Source organism: Nicotiana sylvestris, chromosome 4 (genome assembly GCF_000393655.2).
Source record: "Nicotiana sylvestris chromosome 4, ASM39365v2, whole genome shotgun sequence".
Lineage (NCBI taxonomy): Eukaryota > Viridiplantae > Streptophyta > Magnoliopsida > Solanales > Solanaceae > Nicotiana > Nicotiana sylvestris.
Genome location: NC_091060.1, coordinates 2886797 through 2899827, shown reverse-complemented (window position 1 = coordinate 2899827; position 13031 = coordinate 2886797). Strand labels below are relative to the sequence as shown.

Below are 13031 nucleotides of genomic sequence, written 5' to 3'. Positions count from 1 at the left end.
TACGAACAGTAATGTAAGCAGGAATAAAGAATATATAACCTGTAACGTCTGGGTACCTCTGAGGGCTACTGACATGCAATGCATGATACATATGTATATATGCATAAACTTTTAAAACATACGCCTCTGTGGGCATCATTATCATCATATCATACCCGGCCGTAATAGGCTCGGTAAAAACGTACCCGACCATCATAAGGTTCAGTAGAATCGTACCCGGCCATGTGGAGCTCGGTAAAACCCAACTGATCAGTGGTTGCATAATAGGTGACGTACCCGGCCGACTATAGCGCGGCTCGGTAGAGTAAAATAGATACATATATAATACTGCATGCTCGACTCATGGAATCATGTTCTAAACCTTTCGGAGTGACGTAAGGTCGGTATCCTTTGTACACGTTATTAGGACTAACTCTTCACTATGAACCTTATAAGAATTAGGAAGTATCAACAACATTGATAATATAAGAATAAGAGAAGCAACATCAACATTAATCGTTCCATAAGAGGGAAAATAATGTAAGTACTGCTAGCTTCTAAGAGTACAGTATCTTTGGAAGCTCGTTCATTACATTATGTATAATCGGAGTCGTGCAAAAGAAGGAAAAGGATAGCCTCACATACCTTGTATATACTGCCCAACCTCAAGCTATGCAAATGTCAAGACTCCTTAGTCTACAATAGGAGAAATGACACCATCGTTAATGTTTAAGCGTCAGAACTATTATGTACCGACCACAACCTATTTTATGATGAAACGGACAGCACCTCCCCTATTTATATGACTTACACAAGTGAAAAAAATCACCAAAAAGCCTAAACAACATTAATGTTAATCATATTGAACCTCCCAAAATAGTCCACCAACCGATAACATTACTACCAAGCCTTTCGATATATATTCCACAAGTTATAGCTTCATTGACTTAGCCGCAACTTAGATAATCTTAAATACATATAGAGTAAGAGGTTACTTACCTTTATACAGAAAGAACAACTCCAATTTGACCTTAATTTTCCATGAAATATCCCTCCAATGCTGCCACAACAACAAGAAAACGAAACTAGCAATCAATTAGTGTTTTTTGGCAATAAAATCACTTTAGAAGGCTTGAAATCTCCTAGGGTTGATATTAAGAACTTGAGGGAGTATTTACAGAACATAAACCTTTTAAAACAACCTCCCACACGAGTTGGAACAACACAAAAATGAGCAACAACAAGAAGAAAAAGAAACTTACTAGCGCCACGGGATTCCCGACACTTGATTTATGTTGTTTGCCCTTTGTTTGGGTCTTGAATCTTGAGAGAACCTTGAGAGGGTGTTCCTAGGGTTCTAAGGTCTGAATATCGTGAAAAAAATGACTTGAAACGGGTTGGAGGCATCATATATATACCCAAATGTCTTAAACCGCCTAAGTGGGCCCCATAGAGAGGTGCTTGGCACAGTCTCACGAAAACGCGAATATCTCTCTACTCCGAGATCGTATCGATAAACGGTTTAATGCGTTGGAAACTAGACTCATAGATCTTCAATTTGGTAGGTAAATTACCCCATAATTCTAAGTAAATTGGGATAAAAGCTTAGTAGCATTTGACCTAATGTTTAAGTAAATTTATAAACCTAAGTTGTGACAACTTTTGTCGACTTTTATCTCATAACTCGTTTGACTTCAAGACTTATAATACGGATATTATATGATTCAAATACCTTAAAACACTACCTCTTGAGTGTACTAAGCACCTCTAGGTTTATCCGAAAATACGGCTGACAACATCCTTGATTCGTTTAACTTCTAATACTTGTTAACCACCCTTATACACCTTTGTATTATTTAAGACCAATATGATTAACTTCTTATCATCTTAAAGATAATCTCTTCATGGATTTTCATTGACTACCTTATGGCATGAGCTAATATACATGAATATGGGTTGTAACACCAGATTTCTACTTTGTGTCTCAAATTAATTTATTTTGAAAGAACTTTTGAGATATTCCACTCTTTATTAATTAGTTGGACTTTGTGCTGAATGCTTAAATCCCCTATTTCCCTTAGGGGTCGTTTGGTAGGGTGTATAAGAATAGTGCAGAATAATGTGTATTAGTAATGCAAGCATTAGTTATGCAAATATTATTTTTTATCTATAGTTTGGTGTGGTGTATTAAAATTATAATGCATTACATAATTTTTTAAAAAAATAGTTGCTTACAAAAATGCCCTCCATATTCTCTAGCTTTAAGGGACTTTAAGGACAATTTTGTCTTTAACCATGCTAATGCATGCATTAAAGCTTTGGTATTACTAATGCCATAGTTTTCTATGCATTACTTATGCATAGGATAATGCCAAGTATGATGTATAACTAATACAAGTATTAGTTATACACAAGTTGACAAAAGATACCAAACAAGGTATTAGTAATGCATAGAGCTAATGCTTGCATTATTTTTTCTAATACCTCCTACCAAACGACCCCTTAGTTTTTTAAGGGCAAATTTGAACTATTGAGAGTGGAGTCAATTCCCCGCCAAGACATTCAAAAAATATTATATTATGAAAGGAGAGTTAAGATTAAATAATTGAAAGTTGACTTGGGTTGTGCAAGATTGAGTAACCATTATAGTATTTTAATATTCTAGAATTTAAATAATTGTGGAGACAAAAAATAGTGTACTATATTTAAGATGCAATTAAAGAGAGTTTGCGTAATTAAAGGATAATTCTTTTGCTCATCTCAATGAGTTAAAATAACAATAATTAGATTATTCGAGGAAACGTCAATGTAGCTTCTACTAAGGAGATCAGCATAGAGAGCAGTGAAGTCAAAAATAAATTTATTCTTTCTATGTTTTCCCTTATTTTCTTAAATAAATAACTTGCTCAATAGGTTTTTAATTAACCTATAGTTTAAAATTACTATCATGTTGGAGCTAAATTACGAATTAAGGACAAAAAACGAGATTTTCTGCTACCGCTCTTTTTCATGTTTTACTCTAGCGAATGAGAGCCTTATAGCAACGGTTAAGTTGTATTCTCGTGGCATATAAGTCATGGTTTCGAACTTTGAAATCCGCAATTAATGTTTGTATCAGGGAGGTTGTCTACATCACAATCCTTTAAAATGTAGCTCTTCTTGGGACCCCACGTGAACCAATGGCGGACGCACGTGGTGGCAAGCGGGTTCAACTGAAACCGCTTCATCGAAAAATAATACTGTGTATATGTATAAATTACGATTAAAGCTGCGTAAATTTTGTACAAATATTTTATTTGAACCCACTTGACAACTACTATTTTACTACTAAAGTTATGTGTTGATTGAACCCGCTTGCACAAAATTCTGGGTCCGCCATTGGCGTGAACCAGAAGCGGCTCGACCTAGGATTTGAAGGTCGGGGGTACACTTTTAGATTCAACCAAAATCTGCTTTGTATATAGGGTGTCAATTACTAATATATCACTATTTTCTAAAGTTATATATATATGAAGTTTTTGTCGAACTTTATAAATGCCGATGACACCTCTTGGTATAGTATAGGTTCGCCTTTGACGTGAACGCATAATACTTTGTGCACCGGGTTGATTAACTCTTCGACTTTTTGGTTAGCTGGAAAAGCTTGCAAAAAGTTAGTCTTAAGAACAAAAAAGAAGTGCAAAGTCTTGAAATAATCATATCTTCTTGGCTAAGATTTCCTTTGTTGTGTTTCTTTTATTTTTTAATAGTTTTACTAAAGTTTGAAAAAAGGGGAAGAAACAAAGGGAAAATTAAGGTGGAAATGTGTTAAATAAATGATTCATCACATGGTTTCAATCAATGTTCTCTCCACTCTCAAAAAGCTTAAGTACCTCATATTCCTTCAATGTCTCTTTAACTTTTTGAGTTTACCCTGCCATTAATCTTGGGTGATTAATTAAATAAATGTGATTTAAGTAATGTAATTTCTTAAGACGTAATTAATGGGGAGACATAAATTGTGTGTGCAAGATTTAATATACATTTAATTAAAGTTTGCATATCAATATGATGATTCGAGGAAAGGCAATAGAGTAATGTGAACTTAGAAATAAATTATTATTCTCTTTATTCTACCTATTCATAAATAGTTAAATACCAAGACCCTTTTAAGCTCTTATTTTATTTTCCTTGGTAGCGGAGAAAGTTAGCAATATATTACAAGCACAAAACCCCTTAACGAAATATTGTTAGCCTTTTTTATCCTTTTCAAATAGAGTCACATTATACGCTTCGTATAATGTCATTTGATATATATATGCTTCGATTATATCAGTTTCCTGATGTGTTACTGCTTCTCCTTCTGTATTTCTTTGTCATAATTGTTGTGATTATGGCTTCCTTAAGCCGAGGGTCTATCGAAAACAACTTCTCTACTTTTACAATGTAGGGATAAGATTTACGTACACATTACTCTCCATAGGCCTATTACAACAACAACAACAACAACAATAACAACACATTATAATTTCATAAGTGGGGTCTGGGAGAGTAGGATGTACGCAGCCTTACCCCGACTCTGGAAGGACAGAGAAACTATTTCCGATAGATCCTCGGCTAAAGAAGGTGAAAGAAGCCCTGATAGCAACTAATAACAAGACAAATAATTAGAAAGCTAAATCGAAGATAGCACTCTCCATATATATATATATATATATATATATATATATATATATATATATATATATATATATATATATATATATATATATATATACTATATTAAAAGCACGAAAGCCCTTAGCGAAATGTCGTTCGACCTTTTTACCCTTAAAAATCGACTTTACACTAGATAAAATTGTAATTTAAGTTGTCTTCCTAATATTTAAGAATATACATTCAATTACCATTTATGCTAATTTTCCTAAAGTTAGAACTTTAAAATCAACTAGAATTAATTTGTTAATCTTTCCTTATTAGATTGTATTACAATTTTATTTGCAATAGGAAGACGTGATTTTAATACAATAAAGACTTTTGTTTCAAAAGGAAAAACAATACTAGCTTTTTACCACGTCTAATCTCCATATCATTTGTAGGATTTTAAATTAAAACGTTAAAAAAAGAAAGAAAGAGAAGATTAATCAAGTACACTACTATATTGATTAATTTCTAGAATACATAATAACTTACATATCGTTCTATCTATCTATATTAAATGCAAGAAGGTCCTTAATGATATATCGTTCGCTTTTTTTTACCGTCGACTAAAGAAGGTAAAAAAAGCCCTGATAGCAACTAATAACAAGACAAATAATTAAAAAACTAAATCGAAGATAGCACTCTCCATAGGCCTCTATATATATCTATATCTATATCTATATCTATATTTATATCTATATATATATATATATATATATATATATATATGTGTGTGTGTGTGTGTGTGTTAGGCCTGTTTGGTTAGCTGGAAAAAGCTGTGAAAGGTGAGTATTTAAGAACAACAAAGAAAAGCAAAGGCATGAAAATAATCACGTTTCCTCCGCTGTGATTACCTCTATTTTTTCTCTCCTTTAATATATTTAGTCAAAAGGAAGGAAAGAAAGGGAACAAAGGGGGAAAAAATAGGGTGAAAATGTGTTACATAACACATGGTTTCAATCAATGCATTCACCAATCTCCAAGCCTTTAGCTGCCTCATCACATTCCTTTCATGACTCTTTTCCTTCATTTTTATGCGCTTTTTGACCTCCTCGTTTAAGCCCGCTTATGGTGCGTGAAGCCCGCTTATGGTGCGTGTGCACTGATTATGTTCAAAGTAAACCCTTCGGTAACTAATATTCTCGATTTTTAATCACAAGTCTCAAGTTTAGGATTTAAAAATGAAAAAAGTCGGTAAATAATGTTTGTGCCGCTGATGAATTTTACTGACACGAATTTAAAATAATCAAATTATTAAATTCAGATACTGAATCAACGACAACAAAAATAAACAAACTCAATGTAATTTTACAAGTGAGGTATGAGGAGGTAGTATGTACGTCGCCTTAATCGTACCTTACGGAGGATGTTTATGATAGATCTTCGGCTCAAATTCCGATACTGAATTATTTAAATGAAAAAAAAAGAAAAAATAGGAATAAAAATTAGTTTGAATTGCTAATGCAAGATAGACACAAGGACCTGATTAGACTGTCCCTCATTAAGAATGACAGCAGGCTTTCTGCTACCAATAATTATGAATGCCAGTTCCTTCACTAAATACTGTAATTACTCCTTTGTTTTTATTGGAGTAATTAATTTCTTATCATAAATCAACTGCCAAATGAAATTAAATAAAACTAAATTATTCGACTAAATATTAAAGTATTCAGGAAAATTTATTCAAAAATTTAGGAGTGAAAATATATGTTTCTATATGAAAAAACAAAGGGTGATGAAGCAAAATTCTTTTACATTATCAGTATTGAGTTATAACCAACTAAATTATACTGTAGCATAAAAATGTAAGAGCAGCCTGATGCACTAAGCTCCCGCTATGCGCGGAGACCAGGTAACGACCGGACGACAAGGATCTATAACGCGGTCTTATCTGCATTTATGCAAAAAACTATTTCCACGGCTTGAACTTGTGATCTTCTGGTCACATGGCAACAACTTGACCAGTTAATCAAAAGAAATTGTCTATATAAAAACTTAAAATATTATTGAACAAATTGTATTATGAACAAAATACTACAAAAACTCCCAAAAAGAGCACAAAAAATATATAAAACTGTATATTTTTTTTTTTCTCTTGGCTACTAACAATCACTATAAGCTATAGAATCCAAAGGAGATGAACACAAATACTTTTTAAAAACAGAATTAATATCTAAATTACTATTCCCACGTCTAACAATAGGATATTTTGATACTATAGACAAAGAATTAAAACCCGATTTCGAGTTCGAGTTTGAGTTCAACCCAGTGAGTGAACTCAGTTCATGAATTGACTCACCCGAGTTGATCAAATTCACATTCTTTAACATGAACTCATTTCCAACGAGTTGGTTGAATAATCCTGACTCGGACACGGAGTTCTTCTTCTTGTGTTGAATTGCGACGCGCGCAATTTCTGTTACCATAGCATTTGACATTCTTCGTATACCTCTAGCTCCACCAAATACAATCCCCGAGTCAACTAGTTTTTTCTCCGAGTTCTTTTTCTTATGTGCGATTGTTGGTAATACAACGGTTTCTGGACTACGATTCTTGAGTTGACTCAGTGAGTCACCGAGTACGAGATGATCCTTAACATCTATTAGCATAATGTGCTTGTAATTTCTTCGAATTCTTCCTAATAACATTGGATAACAAGCCCATCTTCTTAAATTCAATGGAACATGGTCTAAAAATCCACTTAAAGAATTCTCAGGGTCGAGTTCATCCACGTCGAAACTCACGACCGAGCCATAACTCAACCGAGTTGACCGAGTTGACTCAGTTTTATTCCCAATTTCGTCATTACTGCTGCGAATTTTGCGACCCCAAATGGGTTCTCCACTTGAATTCTCTTTCTTGCTCGAAATCACGAACTGGGTCGGGTCGAAAGTAGTCGAAGAAGTATAAATGTCTGTTTCCTTACAGTAGCCATGAATGAGTTTCAAGAACGAGGTGTTCTCTTCAACAATGGCGTTATCAAATGAACTCGACTTTGATGGAAATATTAACAAAATATCTGATTTTGACGTAACACTTGATCTGTGTATAAGCCTGAGGAATGATTTCAGTTCATTAACCGTAACGGATTCAACTACATGAGCAATAATAACATCATTCATTGCTCTTGTTCCTCGTCTGTATAAAGAACCCATTCCTTGTAATGCATGTGGGGAAATTAATTTGTTGGGTTTTTTCCTAGGGTTTAAATATGAAGAACTTAGTTGTTTTCTTGAATTGAAATGATGAGGTGAAGTGGGTTCAAAAGTTGAGAGAGTAAAGAGAAGAAGAGTAATGAAAATGAGAAGAGCACAAATTGAAATGGTGGATTGAGCTTTTGAGAGAAGTTGAGTTGAATTTGAACGTTTGAGAATTGCATTAATGGATTTGAATGAAGGAGAAGAAGAGGAAGAAAAAGAGAAATTATTGGGTTTTTTGTTGAGAATTTTGTTGTTGTTGTTGTTGTTATCTTCTTCTTCTGGGAAGAAAATGAAGAGGAAGCCCATTGCCCAACTTTCACTACTATTGTTAGTGCTATTGGAGTTGCTTTCTTTGGTTTTTGCTGTAAATCCCATAGCCAAATTACTTTCTCTCTCACACATACACACACAAAAACTTTTTTTCTCTCTCTAGATAGCTCTATATTCTTGTGAATGTTGTTGTGTTTCTCTCTCTAAGTAGCTTTCAATCTTCCACCTCCATATATATATATATATATGAAGTTATAATGAACTTTCTTTGTCTCTTTCTTGGAGGTGTGATTAGGAAGATGTTAAAATGATTAAGGGGCAAAAAGGGTATATATTATATTTTTCTCGGTTATCTTATTTTTCTAGCTTTAAAAAAGTGATTATTTATGGGTCTATCGAAAACAACTTTTTTGTTTTCATAAGGTAGGAGTAAGACTGCTTACACACTACCTTCTCCAAATCTCACTTATGAGATTACACTGGATTTATCGTTATTGTTGTTATCTTAGTTTTCTAGCTTTGATTACTGCTTTTCTTTCTCATGGCTTCTTCACGAGTATTATTTTATTTTTCAAAAGTATTGTGATTATGCTTTCCTTAAACCGAGGGTCTATCGGAAAGAATCTCTCTATTTTTACAAGGTAGAGATAACGTTTGCGTATATACTACCTTCCTCATATTCTTCTTGTGAGATTACACCGGAGATGTTGATGTTGTTGTTATTGTTGTTATAATTATACTTGATCAAGTTTTTCCTTTTCTTTTAATCAAGTTTTTGTAGTTTTATGTTTTCTGTTTCTTCTTTTTAATAATAATGGTGTTTGAACAAACTTATACACACTTTGATAATTTTATTATCTTTGACTAGTATGTCATTGGTCGTCTATTGATGCAGGGCTTTACCTGCTAGTTTTACTATATCAGCCATCTATTTCGTATTTCGTATTCTGTATTTCATATCTCTTATATTGTTGTTATTTTATTATGCATTTTTATGGTACTAATATATCGGCTCCTGTTGCTTTTTTGAGCCGAGGGTCTCCTGGAAACAGCCTCTCTACCCTTCGGGGTAGGGGTAAGGTCTGCGTACATATTACCCTCCCCAGACCCCACTTGTGAGATTATACTGGGTCGTTGTTGTTGTTGTTGTTGTTGTTGACTAGTGCAAATAACGAGTATCTCTGTTCATTAAAAACTTAGACAAATAAAAAGAAATAATCAGTGGAACTTTGTGTAGAGCAACTTTTACAAACATTTATTCCACTTTGAGAGATATAATTGAGTTTGGTGGTTAATTTTTATAAATTTTGTGCCTGATTTAAACACACTTTACCAAAGTTTAATGGAACAATATATAGTAGGCACTCTTCTGGGATAAATGGATTAATTATTTATACGTTTTCCCAAAATGCAAGTAACTTTGACAGAATTCTAAGTTCTAAATGAGGTAATTTTAAATGTTTCATTCACCAACAAATTATTTCTACATACTTGACAAGTTATAAAAAAAATAGCAATAAATTAAATATGTTTTTAAAGAAATTATATTTGACTATTTAATTGATAATTAGACATGTTCTTATTTCAATTTTCATTGAAAAATCATTTTCTAATTGTACTTTTTAAATTTAATTATGCTTTGGTTTAAATTAGTAAAGGACAATGTATTAATATGGTAAAAATGGCAGGAATGTGGGGCTACTGTGAAGCGTCGGTGGACTGGAGGGGTAGATTTTAATAAACGAGCAAAATGTGTGTATTAATGTAAATGAGTCCTAAAATGTAGGGGCCAGCCTACAGTTTATGGACAAACATAGTTTACTATTTTGTTTCTGTGGCTATAGTTTTGAATTGCTATAAATTATGCTATTTCCACTTCTGCTGCTTTAAATTTTTCTTGCTGTACAACAACAACAACAACAATCCAGTATAATCTCACAAGTGGGGTCTGGGGAGGGTAATATGTACGCAGACCTTACCCCTACCCCGAAGGGTAGAGAGGCTGTTTCCAGGAGACCCTCGGCTCAAAAAAGCAATAGGAGATGATATATTAGTGCCATAAAAATGCGTAATAAAAATAACAACAATAACAACAACAATATATAAGAGATATGAAATATGAAATACAGGATACAAAATACGAAAATATCTTTATAAACAAGTCAAATATGAAATATAATATAATGATATGTTATCAAAGGCATTTGTTATTTTTTAATAGGCAAAATACCTTATCACCCCCTAAACTTGTCACGGATTACTAGTTACAGCCTTAAACTATTTGTGATCTTAATTACCCCCCTCAACTAGGCCTTTTAAGAGTCATTACCACTGGACGCTGATGTGGCAAATTGTGTGGGTGCACTCGCCTACCACGTGGATTTATGTGGCATTTTTTTGAAAAATAAAATATATTTTTACGTTTTAAGTATGTTACTTTTTTAGATAATTTTTTTTGAATACAATTTATAATAAAACTTGGATAGAATTACATTATTTAGGCTAAAAAATTTTACTTGGCTAGAAATAATAAAGTTTTAGTTAATATTTTTTTTAATTTGGCCTGAAAATAAAGATTTATACAATTAAAATAAATAGTCAAGGCATCTAAAAAGTTATAAAAATATATGGTCTGAAATTAATTATTTTGGCTATAATTTTTTATATAGTTCTAAATTATGGTGCTCTAAAATATATATATATTTTTTTTTACAGATTGTGTGTCACTTTTAAGAAACAATAGCTAGTTTGTACTTCTAGATGGTAGGATAGGAGTAAGCTTCTTTAATTTTTCTTTTCTTTTGAGGATGGAATGAGTATTGCTATTTTTTTTATTAAAGTATTTTTCTATCAAACATAAAAAGACAATGAAGGAGAAATAGATTTTTAAGAAATCTACCATGTCAGTCTTGTATGAGAGTCAAACTGAACCTCCATTATGGTCTTGTCCCAATAAAGCTCTTTGTTTTTATATGTCAAAAATGTGAATCAATGGTGATGATTTCATAGAACTTTCCATGAGGGGGATTTATACTATTATTTATAGATTCATGTAAACAGGAGACGGGATCTATCGGAAACAATTTCTCTATCTTCACAAGGTAAAAGGAAGGTTGCATACACAATATCTTTCCCAAACTCGGGATTATACTGGATTTTTCATTGTTTTTGTTATCTTATTTTTCTAGTTGTGATTATTGCTTTTTTTTTTTTTTTTCTCATGGCTTCTTCACTATAGTACTTTTTTTTTTCAAAACAGTTGTGATTATGCTTTTATTCAGTCGATGGTCTACAAAAATAACATCTCTACTTTTACAAGGTAGAGGTAACGTTTGCGTACATACTATCCTCCCCACACCCTCTTTATGAGATTACACTGGATATATTGTTGTTATTGTGGTAATATATACTTGGTCAAGTTTGTCCTTTTCTTTTAATCAAGTTTTTGTAGTTCTATGTTTTTTCTTCTTCTTTTTAATAATAGTGTTTGAGCAAACTTACACGCACTTTGATTATTTTATCAGGTATTTATTATCTTCAACCACTATAAATAATAAGTAACTCTGTCCATTAAAAACTTAGACAAATGAAAGGAAATAATCGGTGGAACTTTGTCTACAATAACTTTTACGGCCTTCATTCCACTTTGAGAGACATAATCGAGTTTGGTGATTAATTTTTATCAATTTTCTGTCTTATTTGAACACAATTTAGCAAAATTTAATTATTTATACTTTTTCCAAATGCAAATAACTTTGATGGAATTCTAATTTCTAAATGAGGTAATTCACGCAATTGGACATATATCCAAATGTTTCATTAACCAACAAAGTATTTCTACATACTATACAAGTTAAAAGTTTCATTTTCATCAATAAATTAAATATGTTTTTTAAAAAGATATAAAATTTGACTAATAGAATTAATAATTAAACGATAAACATGTGTTCTTATTTCAATTTCCGTCAAGATTTCATTGAAAAATCATTTAGTAATTGTACTTTTTAAATTAATTATGATATGGTTTAAATTAATAAAGGACAATGTATTAATATGGTAAAAATGACAGGAAAGTGGGGTTACTGTGAAACGTCGGTGGACAGGAGGGGCAGATTTTAATAAATGAGGAAAATGTGTGTATTAATGTAAATGAATCCTAAAATGGAGGGGCCAGCCTACAGTTTATGGACAAGCTCAAAATAGTTATTTTGTTTCTCTGGCTATAGTTTTCAATTGCTATAAATTGTATGGTATTTCTACATCTGCTGCTTTAAATTTTTCTTGCTGTATTAAGAAAATACCTATATAAACAAGTCAAATATCTGTATAAAATACAGACGAAACAATTGTAAATTATCACTATCAAGACAGGATATGTAATGACAAATTAGAAAAAGGCAACCTCATGTCCAAAATATTCCCGTTCATGTAGGGTTTCGGGAAGAGCTATACCCTAGGGGGTGTTAAATATATTGTAAACAGCAAACTTTAATGACTACTTCGACAACTCGAACACGTAATCTATAGACCATACACAGATCATTTTACCGTTACTTCAAGCTTTCGTTCGCAACATGCCAACATGTAATTGTATTTCTTTTCTTAAAGTATTTTTCTACCAAACATAAAAAGACAATGAAGGAGAAAAATATTTTTAAGAAATCCATCTTGTCAGTCTTGTGTTAGGGTCAAACTGAACCTCCATTATGATCATGTCCCAATAAAGCTATTTGTTTTTTATAAGTCAAAAATGTGAAAGAATGATGATGATTTCATAGAACTTTCCATGAAAAATGTGCTAGTTTAATAGGGGCGGATTTATAATATTATTTATAGATTCACGTATTTCTTGATGATTTCATAGATTTCCTATATAAATTAATAAATTCACTAAATATTTAT

The 13031-nt window shown here is 32.2% G+C and overlaps 1 protein-coding gene across 1 annotated transcript; it reads right to left on the bottom strand.

Annotated features, from left to right (window-relative positions):
- Positions 1–6624: 6624 nt before the first annotated feature.
- On the bottom strand, positions 6625–8342 carry LOC104245758 (uncharacterized). Its single transcript, XM_009801418.2, has one exon. It carries the CDS (start codon positions 8259–8261, stop codon positions 6762–6764), a length of 1500 nt encoding a protein of 499 aa, XP_009799720.1. The 5' UTR covers positions 8262–8342; the 3' UTR covers positions 6625–6761.
- Positions 8343–13031: the final 4689 nt, after the last annotated feature.